This window comes from Phragmites australis, chromosome 1 (assembly GCF_958298935.1).
Source record: "Phragmites australis chromosome 1, lpPhrAust1.1, whole genome shotgun sequence".
Lineage (NCBI taxonomy): Eukaryota > Viridiplantae > Streptophyta > Magnoliopsida > Poales > Poaceae > Phragmites > Phragmites australis.
In genome coordinates this window covers 344,373-359,756 of record NC_084921.1, presented here as the reverse complement: position 1 = coordinate 359,756, position 15,384 = coordinate 344,373, and the positions used below count along the sequence as shown (strand labels likewise).

Below are 15,384 nucleotides of genomic sequence, written 5' to 3'. Positions count from 1 at the left end.
CAGTGATGGGTTTAACTACAAGACTGAAAGTGTCCTCGTAATCGATTCCATGTCTCTGACGAAAACCCTTGGCCACTAGACGCGCCTTGAACTGTTCCACAGAACCATATGCCTTGCGTTTGATCCTGAACACCCATTGACAATCAACAACATTCAGTCCCTCCCATGGAGGGACTAGATGCTAGGTGTGATTCTGAATGAGGGCACAATACTCATCTTGCATCACTGAAAATTTTCGGCTTGGTAATGTTGCTCTGCAGTTTTGTCTGGGGCCTGGATGGTTCAACTGGTGGTGCAGAGATGCCGTGAATAGACTCAACTTGGTGGGCATCAAGCTTAGCTTGTGGTTTAGCAGAGACTAGTGATAATGCACCATTCAGTAATACAGAATGCTCCTGTTGTTGTATCAATTCACCTTCATGTACCTGTTCCTACACACGATTGACAGAGTCTCCAGATGTAGAATTAGTTCCAAAAAGCATAATGTTGTGATATGTACCATAATCCAGTTGGTCATTTATGCTAGGATCAAGTTTCGATGAAGGAGTGATAACTGCTAACAAGGTATTTTCAGAGAAGGATTGCGATGGCTTTTTTAGAGATTGTTTTTGACTGGTTTCAGCAAAAGGAAACACATGCTCATCAAACACAACATGTTGTGAAATATAGACTCGACCTGTCGATCAATCTGGGCATTTATAGCCCTTGTGAAGGGAACTATAACATAAGAACACACAAATTTTGGATCGAAAGGATAATTTGTGAGCATTATATGGTCTTAAATTCGTCCAGCATGCACATCCAAAGGTTTTAAGCATTGTGTAACTAGGTTTCTTGCCAAGAAAGCGAGCAAAAGGAGTATTGTCACTGATCACTCGACTAGGTAGTCTGTTGATCAGATAGCAAGCAGTTATGAATGTTTCATCCCAAAAGTGAAGTGGCAGAGAGGCATGAGCTAGAAGAGACAGGCCCAACTCAACAATGTGTCGATGTTTATGCTCAGCATCACCATTTTGTTGATGCGTGTGAGGACAAGACACACGGTTCTGAATGCCCATGCGTGTGAAGAGAATGCAATCATTGATATTCACCACCCCAATCACTTTGAACACAATTTTTTTTGTTTAGAAGAAGTTCTACATGCGACTGAAACTGAATGAAAACCTTTTCAACCTCTGATTTATGTTTCAGAAGGTAGATCCAGGTGAATTTACTATGATCATCGATAAAGCTAACATAGTATCGATAGCCACTGGAAGAACATATGGCCGGTCTCCAAACATCAGAATGAATCAAATCCAGAGGGAATGCAGAGACTTTATTAGAATTAGAAAAGGAAAGTTGATGGCTTTTAGCCATTTTACATGCATTGCAAACATTAGCAACACTCTTATTTGCGAAACTAACAAACTATTCTGACTAAGAACTTGCTGAACAACAACAGGTCCAGGATGCCCCAAACGACAATGCCATGTCTCTGCAGTTGGTTTAACAACAAGTAAAGCTTCCCTCGATGAAGTGCCACTAGATGATGCAAGAGGACAAAGTCCACCGTCGCATCTACCGTGTAGCATAGTTTTCCTCATGACTTTGTCCTTGACAATAAAAAAAAATTAGGATGAAACTCAAAGAAAACATTATTGTCATGAGAAAATCGATGAACAGAGAAGATGTTTGGATGCAGTGGGAGTATGAAGAATGTTTGAAAGTTTCAAGGATTTATATGGAGTGTGAATAAGAGAATGACTAGCATGGACAATGGACATACCAGCACCATCCGTAATTTGGATCTGATCCTTTCTAGCATACTGATCAAGCACGGTGAGACGATCTAGATCACTAATGATATGGTCTATCGCTCCTGTGTCCGAGTACCAATTGTTGTCGATGGTGTATGACGGTGTGGACGCAAAAGCCGCGGCACGACTATTGTTGACATTGAAGGAGTGATCAAATCTCTTATAACACTTCCATGCCTCATGTTCCTCTTTGTTGCAGAGTTGACAAATTGGCCTGTCGGAGCTAGCATTGTTGCCACCGTTGTTGTTCCTGTCGTGCGATGAAGAATTGCTACCACCCTTTGCGACCACCACGATTTCCTCCTCGACCGCAATTTCCAACACGACCATCGCCACGACCGCCCTTGGATGCGAAATTAGCTGATGACCCACTCTCATGGTGCGGTCCATTACGGCCATCAATTCACATCTCAAAACTGAGGAGATGGTGAAGGGAATTGATGACGTCCTAAGAGCGGGGTGTGAATTAGGACACTTAAAAACTATTGGCTCCAAAATTTTCACAAGATTAGCACATCTCAATTTCTATCTAAATGTGCTCTAAGCTTATCTAGTGTGTCTACTCTACCTCTTAAGAGAATTGCAAGGTAAATTGCAAGTAAGTAAATGCGAAAATATAAGTGAGGTAGAGAGACAAACTCGGCACGAGGGATTTTTATCCTGTGGTATCGATGGCACCCAAGCCACCCCTAATTCACGTTAGAGCTCCACAAAAGATATACTCCCGATCATTAAGTCTCTTCCGATCACGGCTCTTGAGATACCAAATCACCAAGACAAGGCCTCAAGCACGATGAGCCACCAAGCCATCAAGACAAGGTCTCACCACTAACCTCTCTTCCGGTCACTTATATGTCATCTTCACTTCAGAGCTTTAGTTACAAAGACAAGAGCCTCCGCGTCCCTGCACAATTCTCTTATCACCGCTCCACATCAAGTCGGAGGGTCAATAAGTTACCGGCGCACCTCTCGGTACAAGCTTGGATCACTTCTTGATCCACACTCTAAGTTGCAGCACTTAGCAACTCTTCTCTCTAGGTCTATAAGCACTAATCACTTACTAATAGTGTGCTTAATCGCCTTGGATAAACATTTTATGCTCTTGGGTGGCTTGTATGTCTTCTTAGGTGTACAAGAGTTTCTCTGGACTCCAGCTGCTCCAAATGAATGATTGGAGGGGTATTTATAGCCTCAACCTGCGGACTAGTTGTTATCCCAACAGCTCTCAGATTCTGTGAACACCGGATGATTACGCGTTAACAGAGGCACAAGCACCGGACCATTCGGTGTGTACATTCTCAGAAACTAGCCGTTGGAACTCCACTCAGAGTTCTTCTGAACACCGGATTGTCCGGTGTATACATCCTCTTCATCACTGGACTATCCGGTGAGTTATCTTGAGCCAGATCATGCCAAACTTCTTCTCTTCACAAAATACTCCGGTGTGCACTGTCTTCATCACCGGACCTTCCCGTGTGTAGAACTTCTTCTTTTCTGGGTTTTCTACACACTCTATTAAATGCTCCAGTGAAGACTCCAGTGTGCACTGTCTTCATCACCAGACCTTCCGGTGCGTAGAACTTCTTCTTTTCTGGGTTTTCCACACACTCTGTTAAATGCTCCGGTAAATCCTCTAGTGTACACTGTCTTTATCACCGGACCTTCCGGTGAGTGCAATCCACTCTGACCCCTTCTGACAGAATTGTTCCGATGTGTATATTCCTTATCACCGGATCATCAGGTGAGGCAAACTACCTCTGGACATAATGCTCCGATGAGTGCAATTCTTCGAGCGTTGGACCTTCTGGTGAGAACAATTTCTCTAGGACTTTTTCCAATTCAATCAAACTTTATCCCGGCTGCGGTGACTTCTTGAAGTATTGCATCCATTAGACCTAATAACATGTATTTTTGAAAACATGTTAGTCCCAATGACTATGTTGTTATTAATCACCAAAATCAATCATAGCTTAATAGGACCATTTTCGCTACAGATGGTAATACACCTCACTTAGCGACATCAGATCTGCTCTGGTGGTGACAGAGGTCACCAGCGGGTCGTACTCCTCACTTGGGCTAGTGGGAAGATAGGTGATGATCTCATCATCACGGAGTGGAGCACCGGCAAAAACTAGCACATCAGTTGTGGGAAACCGTCCAAATAATATTTTAATTAATCACCAGGAGGATCATTATTCATAATCACAACCTCGATAATTAAGCAGAATATCATCCCGATAGTCCCGGCACGTATTTTGTGCCCAAGACCGGAACACATATCTTCCAACATTTAGCATCACAACATAGCTTAAGAAAGAGCAAGTAATTAACATTTATATTACAAGTTTTTAACATGCAACCATTTCAACAATTTACATCAAAAGATAACAACAACTATGCAGCGGAAATATAAACCTATTCAACAAAGATAGTGGAGCCACATGCACTTAGGCTCCACCCCAAAAGTACGACCTTCGAGAGTAGGATGCACTACTCTTACCCGCCACCCTGATCGGCAAGCACGAAGTAGCCAAACACCGACTCTTCCTCACCAGCAGCACTGAAAACACGGGCATGAGTACGAAGGTACTCGCAAGACTTAAACCATATAAAGCACATATACATAGCTCGACTCCAAGGATTGTGCATTGAGCCATTAGCAAGGAAAAGCCATATAGTTAAGTTAAACATAAGCAGTAAGCAACCTAGACATATATGTGTGAACAACTAACTTAACCAACAACAACATAACTCTACCTTGTCATAACCAACTGAACATAAATAACTGGAACCATTATGAACATACATGTAACAAAGACCATCCCACATATCCAACCATCAACCACAAGCGAAAACTCTACGACCGATGCAGATGGATAGAAGAATGTTCATAACCGAGAGCGTGGTATTTCGAAATATTTTTACACCTTGCAGGGGGATACTTCTGGACCCACACGACTTAAGGACCATACGACTTGCATGACCACACACGACTTAAGGACCATACGACTTGCATGACCACACAGATCCATACAAAGGGGCACTTATGTCAACCTTTCCCAATAAGTCCAACCATTTGGATCATGCATCGCTCGACGTGGAGGTACTAGAACTACTCCCGGAGCAAACTATCACCTCTTAGTAGCCCGTCCGCTCATACGATCGATATTCAGACCCAAATGATCACAGCTACAGAGATATTCGGCTCGCCTTACCATTAGATCGGCATGTGGTGAGTAAGGTAAGTGCTAAAGTCAACTACACCGACGATCGGTGCTTAAACGACGTAAGCGATCTACGGTGTCTGGGATCCTCTCTCAGCCTGCCCCCAAGACTTTCCTCCAGAGCAAATAACGCCCCTAAAACCGTCCACAACTCATCTCATACTCATCATTCATCGAACCATCATCAACCCATATCCAACATTGTGATCATTATGAAAGTAAATAACGCCTAAGCTCGCGAACGATGAAACAATTCACCGCTCGACTTCTACCAAATGACTTATGCATTGCTAAGCACTTCGATTTAACTTGTAATCTATACATCAACAACATACTCAAGGCGACAAGGAAAGGATGAACAACAATTCAAGATAGAAATAATGCATTCAATATAGGATGTACCCATTCGTACTTAATCTTGACTCGACACATGCAAACATACATAAGCATAATTTATCAATTGTAAACTTCATTCAATTGAACAAGGTTGCAATATTCTTAGTTGCTTGCCTTGTTGCTCAGGTGGCTGCCTAAAGTTACCCACGCAACACTCACAGAAATCCGGAAGATTGGAGTCATCTTCGACCACGATCGTGTCCCGCTCTAGCTCCTTGTTCGCTAAACAAGAACGCGTGCAATGATGAGCCTGAATGAATGCAATAAGGTATGCCACAATGCTCAACAACATGCTAGAAGTATAATATATGCGAATCAATGCAATACTAAACGATCTAAACGAAATACAGAAAATAACAGTCATCCGGAGTATCCAGATTGGTTTGGAGTATCCAGGTTCGGACCCTCCGGGTGAACCTCTGGAAGAGATGCTCGGTTACTGCCTTTTACTTGTCTGACTCGGAGTATCCGGGGGAATCCAAAATATCCAGGTTCTGGAGCCTCCGGGCCATCCTCCGGTGATGGCTCTTGGTTAGCCACTATTCTAACTTAACCTGGAACCTCCGGGCTAGTCCGGACTATCCGGGATGTGCCGAACACTCCGAGTGAGGCTCAGGGAGAGGCTCTCGGTTATTCGTTAACGTAGCTGCCTAGAGTCTCCGGGCTTACCCGGATTATCCGGGTGATACAGACTTGGGTTCTTCCACAACTTTTCTCCTCGGATGATTAGACTCACTTTATAAATCTGTGCTACACAAACGTATACATGCCCTATCCAAAGGATTCTAAACCCATCTTGCACTCTAAACCCTAACCAATTTTGAACATAATTCGATGGATGATTTTAGCTGAACTCGGAGTATCCGGGTGAGACCAGAATATCCGGGTTAGCCCAGAAAACTGCTCTTGAGTAGATTTTTGGGTCGATTCGAGTTGCGATCTTTTTCAAGCCTAAAGAGAACATGTTAGGGATAGTCCGAGGGTCTTGGAACTTACTCATCAACTAGCAATACAACTCTAGAGCTCATATTCGTCCAAAACTCCATTTTTGCTCAAAAAGCTCAAGAACGCCAGGAACTTCAAGAATTACTCGATTCTTCCATGAAAAATGAAAATGAATTGGATAGATGAGCAGCTTATGAGCTAGAGAATGCAATGGTACCACATGCATACCTTGGCCTTGCTCCTAGAGAGAGAAATCCAAGGGAGAGTGAGAGAGCTTGAGAGGGGAGTGAGAGGGAGGGGGTGAGCTGCAGCTGCAGCTGCAAGGTGGGGCTTGGGGAGTGAGGGAGGAGAGAAAGAGAGCAAGTGGTTCTACCCCATTTTGGTGGTTGGGAGGGTGGGGCCACTTGTGGGGCTCACATGTTAGAGAAAAGGGGTATTTTCAATGTAATTTTTATTCTTTTCGCTCTGCAACTGCAAGGTGTGGCTTGGGGAGTGAGGGAGGAGAGAGAGAGAGAGAGCAGGTGGTTCTGCCCCTTTTGGTGGTTGGGAGGGTGGGGACCCACATGTTAGAGAAAAGGGGTATTTCCAATGCAATTTTTATTCTTTTCTCTCCTAATTTTCTTTCTCTCATCCAAATAATTTTTAAACGAATTGCTTTATCGTTACTTCGCAAATCACACAAAATTAAACATATGCTTAAGAAGCATATTTATGCTTAATTACGCAATTACGGATTTTGGGATGTGACAGCCAGCCCCTTGACCTTGATGTAGTACTCCGTCGCAGACATGTCACCCTTCTTCAGGTTCACCATCTGCATTCAGATTTGCATGACCCTTGCGCTGGATTGGGCTAAGTAGAGACACTCAAGGGTGGTCCAAACTTCCCTAGCAGTGGGAAGAAAAATAACCTACCCGAGCACGTCATTGGAGAGAGTCGATAGCAGTGCCCCAAGGACATACTGGTCCTGCTGCAGCCACTGCAAATAAGTCAGATTGGGCACTTGCATCACTCCTTATTCGGTCGTCATCGTTAGGAACTCATCCGAACTGACTTCAATGCCGTCAACGAAACCAAGAAGACGTTGACTCCTCAAGAACGGCAACAGTTGTGCCTTCAAAAAGAGATAATTCTCTCTGGTCAGCTTGATGCTCACAAAGTGGCTCAGGGGTGACACAGTAAAGTTGACATGGTGGACAAGATAGTTGTGGACATCGCTGAGCCCAAGGTGGAAGATGAGTTGGTGGCAGAAGACATGAATGGATCTAGTAAGGCTATGTTATCATAAAAGAGAGCCAACACAACAAGAATTGGACTCGCACAGCTTAGAATGCTACGGGATATCTCTGCCTTTATAAGTCGTGCTGGAGCACTGTTATAGATCCTAAATTATAGAAGATAATTAGGGAGACTTAGCTAGGATTTCAACAATCTACAGATATTATACAACGTCATGATCTAATCTGTTCAAACTATCTCAACTAACAATGGCTTTTGATTTTTGTCTTTTGACTGTTGGCTTTTACGAGAAATTTTTAGATTCTAAGCACATCAAAAGCCAAAAAGTCACTCTTAGTCAGCTTATGAGCTTTTAGCTCATTTCATCATAAATCAAGTTTTCAAAACCAACAATAACTAGTTTGTTTGTTTCAACTTTTAGTTTTGAAAAGCAGAAGTCAACAATAACCTGAATAACCTGAAATCAATAGAGCTTATGACCCTTGTAGCAGTACTGAGAGCAGGACATTCAGCCAATGAGCCAACAACAATGGGAGACGAAGGATTGTTTGTTGTGATTGCCATTGCATTTCATAATGGCGTGGTTGCATTCCTTAAGAAAAGGAGGGAAAAGCGAGATTCAAAGAAGGCCAAAAAAGCTCGGCCAGCATGTGCAGATTGTACTAGGTACGTACAAGGTACCTTACATCTACATCTTCAAGAGGCCAGTAGTAGTGTATACCAGCTCAACAGACTGCAGGATACGATGTAAGTTTACTGCCAGGTAACGCGGTAACGTCAAGTAGTGGTGAACACACCCAAGCTTCGTATCCATGCGTAACACCCTGCGGCCTAAAATTCGCTGGATGCCTAGATCCCACCTGGGACGATACTTTGCTTCCCAGTTCTGCATTCAACAAGGAGTAATTCAGAGCTAGTCTAGTTTGCTGCTTGACACTGTTTTTCTTTGAGCAAACGAAAAGAAAGGAACCAACCGCTTTAATGTGGCCAAGAAAGCCAGTTCGATGCTAGTACAAGCAAAGGAAGCATTCATTTGTGATCTCATCGCACCTCACTTTCCCCACAACTGTCACTTCATCTCCTCCATTGCTGCCATGTCCTGCTCCTGCTGCGAGAGAAGGGAAGAGGCCAAGAACGCACAGATGCACAGTGTGAGCCGAGGCCAAGAGTTGCTCCAGGGAGGAAGCTACAAGGAAGCGATTTTTGGCATGATTGCACCAGCTGAACACCACTGTTGTGCCTTTAAAATTCCCTCCCCTGGCACATGGCGGGCACACTGCCCTCTGACTCCTCTCCTCTCCTCTCCTCTCCTCTCCTCTGGAGCAAAAGCAAAGCAAGGAAAAGAAAGGCACGCCCTCTCCTTCCTCGGTGCAATGCGCACTCGATTATCTCTGTCGGTCTCTCTCATCCAGTTCTTTTATTTATTCTGCTACTACATAGCGTGCCACTCTATTCAGCATTTCAGCCCACTGTCACCAGCCGGTCCAGCACCCTATTCATGATGATACAGAGAGATGACATGTACGGCATGGACCGGGTTGAAAGATCATTCTAACTGTATTTTCTTCGCTTTTTATTTCTTTCTTCATTCTTATTTTTTTTATTTTCTCTTAATTTTAATAATTTTATTTTGAATGGATTCGTGAAAAAAAATATAAATTTAGAAAAAATTTCGTAAAAATAAACTATTTGAACACTAAACGAAATGAAAATCTTTTTACGAAAAGACTCAGTTCCCAATAGGAATCAGTAGAGACTATGGGGCCGTTTGGTAGAGTTCTGATTCTGTGGTGGAAGTAGGGTGGAAGTGATTCTGTGGTGAAAGTGATTCTGTTTGTAAAATCGTTTGGTATGCTAGTAGTGGAAGTGATTTCTGAGAGGATATTGTGTTGAAATCGAGAAGAATCGGTCGGGAATCAGTGAAAACTAGTTTTTTCAACTCCCACCTCATCATACAAAACAGGAAGTGATTCCCGAGCAGAATCACTCCTCGACCAACACGTTTGGCAGCGCTGAGAGTGATTCCGGAACGAAATCAGCTCCCAGAGCTCTACAAAGGGGCCTATAGTTCCCGATAGGAATCGGTAGAGGATGGTTAAGGAAAAGCGCAGGCAGCAAGTGAGCTCAACTGCTGAATTCCGGGTCGGAATTCAGCCATTCAGCTCCCCCAGCCAACCAGCTCCACTCCACGCGGCTGTATTTATAGCGCTTCTCCTCAGGGAGCGGAGTGGAGAAGGAGAGGCGAGAGGGGAAGAGGACAAGCACGCCAATGTGCGACCATACGGACAGCTCCAGAGGAAGAAGAAGAAGTAGTAGAATACAGACAACGAGGAGAACGACGACGACGACTACCACTACAAGAATCCTACGTTGATGGCCTCTAGCTGCGGCAAGAAGAAGCCCAGAGTCCCAATCATTGCCTCCGTTGTCCCCTTCCTGCTCCTCCTTGTGTCTTTCTCCTTGGTCTCCGCGACGCACGGCGGCAACGGCACGCGGACGCAGGCGCTCTTCGGTGCCAGGGATGAGCTGCGCGCGTACAGGAGGGTCATGGCGCGAGCGGCCAGGATGAAGATGGCTTCGGTCAAGACAATCCAGGCAATCTTTTCTATGCTATTTCTGTCTCATAACTACCTGCTCCTTTGTCTTTGTGATGTCCAAAGATACTACCGGTGCCAAGCGAACAAATCTGAGTATCTGAGGATCGTTTCTTGGCTTGTTCTGCATGCAGAGCCCCGACGACGGCGATGCCATCGACTGCGTGCCGTCGCACCTGCAGCCGGCGTTCGACCACCCGAAGCTCAGAGGGCAGAAACCCGAGGTGATCCATCTTGCTCGGCCTGAATTTTGTACATCGCCATTTCTGTTTCTGCTCCATCTTTCAGTTTCTGTTTCTGTCCTTGGCGAGTTGTTACTATAGATTTCTGCAGCGTGCATGTGCCTTGGTGATTGCAGGATGAGCCTGCGGAGAGGCCCAGGGGCTCCGCCGCCGCCGCCGCGCAAGATCAGGAGGAGGCCGTCTTCTTCCCGCAGGCGTGGAGCGACGGGGGTGAGTCGTGCCCCGAGGGGACGGTGCCGGTGCGGCGCACGACGGAGCGCGACGTGCTGAGGTGCAGCTCAGCCCGGCGGTTCGGGATGAAGCCCCGCGCCAGCAACGTGCGGCGCGACTCCACCAGCAGCGGCCACGAGGTCAGTGCGGCAACGGCTGATGCGCATTAGCATTGCAGAACGCGTCCACAACTTCAGAAGAGCTCTCTCATCAGCACTGCAGTAACCAAGCTTTTCTAGAATACACTGTAGTCAAGCTGATTTAGTTGGGAGAAACACAAGTATTAGTAGGAGTAATTGCAACCAAATATAATCCTGCCTCATTAATCGAGCGGTTGGTACACATATACACCACACTACTGGTGCACTAGCCCGTACACATGCCGCAGCTAAGCTGGTGCAGTAGAGCACAGTACATTGATTGTACTGGAGGCAGCAATAGCAATAGCAATGGCAGTGTGTGCAGCAAGCAATAGCTATGGCCTCTGATGAGTGCGCGAGTGCATTGCAGCACGCGGTGGGGTACGTGACAGGGGACCAGTTCTACGGCGCGAAGGCGAGCCTGAACGTGTGGTCGGCCAAGGTGGCGTCGGCGGCGGAGTTTAGCCTCTCCCAGATCTGGGTCATCTCCGGCTCCTTCGGCAACGACCTCAACACCATCGAGGCAGGATGGCAGGTAACAAAACTCACCAACAACCTTCATCAAGTACATATGCGCCCTACCAACCTCATGTCTACGAGCTCCTTGCATATACGCATGCCGTGTTAATTTGTTCGCAGCATGCGCATTATTGACAGATGAGAACTGCTAGTATCAAATTTCTGCGTATTTTCCGTTCTGAAAACGTGGCCATAGAAATGTGCAGACATGCATGTCTTCAGCTCGGCAGTACTAGAGCAGCAGTAGATGGATATGTTGGAAATTGAAGAAGAAATTAAGGAGCCGCTAGCTGCCTGTACAGCTACAGAGCTTAGTTTCCTTTGGACTGGTCAGTGGCGCGTCCGGATTGTCTTTTCCTGACAGAGAACTACAGCGGTGCTAGTCCTATAAAGCTTCGCTCGTTCCTGCAATGCTTTCGTATCAGTCCCTGAAACTGAAAAAGCCATGCATCTGGTTAATGGGAGCCTGACTCGCAGTAGTTTTTCAGGCTGCCCGGTTGGTGACACGAGTAAATGTGGGCGATCAGTCAGGCAGATGCGAAAGATCTGTCTTTGCTTGGATGCTTGACCATTCATCGTAGTATCACTGCACAAAAGAATTTGTACTGCACGGCAACTAAATTTTTTGTATCCTGATGAAATTGGAAATTAACCACTTACTCGTAGCCACCAGCATGGCATTTAGGTGATAACTTATCGTGTGCTAGAGCCTAAGAATGTAATTGCAATACCATTTTAATTTATGCGATGAATTTTAATGCTTTTGTGAACATTAGGGGGTCAAAAGTTTTTAAAGTTTGGCTACACAAGTTCAGAAAATCAACAACTATTTGAGAGATGAGGATTGTAGCGCTTGAAAAATTTCCACAGTTGAGCGGATGACATGCCTCCTTTATGTCCTTCAGATGATAGGTTCACATTACAAGCTCCTAATCTTCTAAATTGGTCCTTGGTAGCTAGAGTAGTAGTGATTTTCTTATCTGGAGGCTCTAGTCAAGATGGAATGGTAAACAGCATATTTGGATCCTTTCTCTGTAGCATGTGGTTGCATGTTGACTTGGTTGTATAATAAGGAGAGGTAGAACTGGTGCACATTTTTAGATTCAATCACTGCGATCTCGATTCGAAATTTGTGTCCATTGACTGGATTAGTTCTTGTGCTGGTGGTTATTGAGTGAGTCAAATTTGATTCTGCTGGAGCCTGGAGACAGTGCTAACCATCTGCACTCTTTCATGCATTGCCTACTCAGGTGAGCCCTGAGCTGTATGGAGATAACAACCCGAGGTTCTTCACATACTGGACGGTAAGTTCAAGTCTAAACAAATACTGCATAGCATGCATCTTCCATCAGTGCCAACTGGCAAATTTTCTTGCGAACATGTGGATTTTGTCATTGAAAACCTGCAAACCAACATGAATGGTTGCAACTAGTGTAACATCAAAATCCAAGTACAAACAAGTATTGTTGTTGTTGTTGTTTCATCTGATCAAACGCCACCAGTGCGTTCTTTCAGTTGATTTTTTAAGACAAAATTAAGTGAATATCATCGTAAAAGTGTTTATATTAGAAAATATCATCGGTTGTAAGGATAACATAGGACCCACATATCATTCTCTCTGCACAGCGGTGATATCGCTATCTATCGCTAGTAAAGAACTACAGATTAGTAGGAGTAACGAAAATGTCAGCACTGATGAACATCTCCTCTTGAGTGTCATCGAATGAAATAGTCCAAGTGTATATATATACTTGGAGCGAGTGAACTAACTGTTGCGACATTGCCGGGTAGAGCGACGCCTACCAGGAGACCGGGTGCTACAACCTCTACTGCTCCGGCTTCGTCCAGACCAACAACCGGATCGCCATCGGAGCCGCCATCTCGCCGACCTCGGTTTACAACGGCCGGCAGTTTGACATCAGCCTCCTCATATGGAAGGTACGTACATGCACCGCAACTTCAGTTCCTGCAGGTTTCGTATATACACTCACCTTCGTCTTATGACGTGCATACCTATTTTGTTCTTGAAAATATACCAAATTGCTTGTGAGTCTGAATCAATTTGCTTTTCTAAAATTTGCTTGCAACAGATTTTTTCACAAATTGTTCTTATTTTTTATTGAAAATATATGGCAGTTAGATATGATATTATCTTTGAATGGTTTTAGTTTATTCACAAAATTCGTTAAACACCCGATTTAAATTATCTTAACTTATTTCTTAAATTGCTCACAGATTCATTCTAATTTGCTTACATAATTGCATTTAAGATCCGGACGAACAAATAGATTATCTATGAAATACTTATCTATTTTTGCTATGTATTGAAGTAGATCATAGATAAGTGTTGCAAGTTCAGATATAAAAAAAATCTAAAAATAGAACAAAATGTTTATATTCAGATTAAAAAAAAAAGGTGTGCATATCGCATACAGTTTTTAGATGTGTCAGAAAAATATAGCGCTTTTAAAAGCCACGGAGGACGGCGCAAGACTAAGCGATCGCATGCACGTTGGATGCAGGACCCACGGCGCGGGCACTGGTGGCTGCAGCTGGGGTCGGGCCCGCTGGTGGGGTACTGGCCGTCGTTCCTGTTCACGCACCTGGGCGGGCACGCCAACATGGTGCAGTTCGGCGGCGAGGTGGTGAACTCGCGCCCGTCCGGGTCGCACACGCCCACGCAGATGGGGAGCGGCCACTTCCCCCGCGAGGGGTTCAACCGCGCCGCCTACTTCCGCAACGTGCAGGTGGTGGACTGGGACAACAGCCTCGTCCCCGCCGCCGCGCTCCGGCTCGTCGCCGACCACCCGGGGTGCTACGACATCCAGGGCGGCTACAACCGCGCCTGGGGGAACTACTTCTACTACGGCGGACCCGGCAGGAACGTGCACTGCCCCTAGCCCGCCCCGATCAAGAAGAAAGATACACAGGTACACACACAACGGATCGCCGTGCGCATGCCGCCGGAGTTCACTGATGATCAACCAAAAAGGTTTCGGTTTGATATATGTGAGGCTTCTTCGTTCGGCCTGTTTTTTTTTTCTTGAGTCATGTATACATGAAGAATCCACACAGAGAGTGTTTTGATCACCATATGTATAGTTAGATCCATGCATCCATAGTGTTTTGGTTTGTGTGCATTAATTCATCTTCATCCATGTAGTGCTTCTTAGTATCTTTTGGAATTAGTTCGTATTTTGAGGGGGGGTTTAACTTAGCTCGTACTTTGAGTTTGATGAAACGTGGAACCTCGCATATGTGATCATGATGGTGCTCAATCGTTAAAAAAAAGAGAGATCATGGTGGTGCCCAATTGTTGGACCCTGTATCCGGGTTCCCTGCTTTATCTCCCCCCCCCCCCTCTCTCTTCCTCGCTCCCTCAACCGTAGCGGCACACCTCTCTATCCTCATTGCCGGTCGCCGTCAGTGACCTACCAGCCAAGGCAAGTGCGTGGTGAGCTTTATTGCATCGCGTGCAAGCTCCCAGTATAGTGCATTGCTGTAGAACCTCATCACACACGCAATCCCGCATCTCACAACCAACACGGCCATCTGCGGTGGCATTCTGACACTACTCCGATGATCCATCGGTGAGGTGAACCCTACCTTCATCTCCACCATTGTGCGTAGGTCACTGGCCCATGCTTGTTGCCGAGGTCCGGCGCCATTTAGCCGTTGCCAATGACCATCCCGATGAAGCACTACTGTTGGACCCTACTTCCCTCCTCATCCCAGCACCTAAACTTTCCCTCTGGCCAGCCACGTGTTGTCCACATCAGCAACTCCGCTAACGTGACACGCACTTTTCTTCCCAATTACACGCTAAGTTAGTTGTAGGTCCACTGGCTATGGTTCACCGTAGACCCCTCTCTCTCTGAACCTCCTCAGCCCACAACCCTATAGACCTAGTCCACAGAACAGTGCACCACCCAGTAAACTGTTGACCAAGTCAACATGGACCAGGGACTCTGACATGGGCCCCATTTGTCAATGTGTTTTTCTTTTTCTGATTTTCCAAAAATATAGATAAATTAAAAAATTCCTTTTCCAAAATTTCAGGGAATATTATAGAGATA

The 15,384-nt window shown here is 45.3% G+C and overlaps 1 protein-coding gene across 1 annotated transcript; it reads left to right on the top strand.

Annotated features, from left to right (window-relative positions):
• Positions 1-9,704: 9,704 nt before the first annotated feature.
• LOC133913795 (protein neprosin-like) lies at positions 9,705-14,452 on the top strand. Its single transcript, XM_062357299.1, has 7 exons — positions 9,705-10,198; positions 10,332-10,421; positions 10,556-10,789; positions 11,160-11,324; positions 12,559-12,612; positions 13,100-13,246; positions 13,831-14,452. The coding sequence occupies exons 1-7, from the start codon at positions 9,977-9,979 to the stop codon at positions 14,206-14,208; spliced, it is 1,290 nt and encodes a 429-aa protein (XP_062213283.1). The 5' UTR covers positions 9,705-9,976; the 3' UTR covers positions 14,209-14,452.
• The last annotated feature ends 932 nt before the right edge of the window (positions 14,453-15,384 follow it).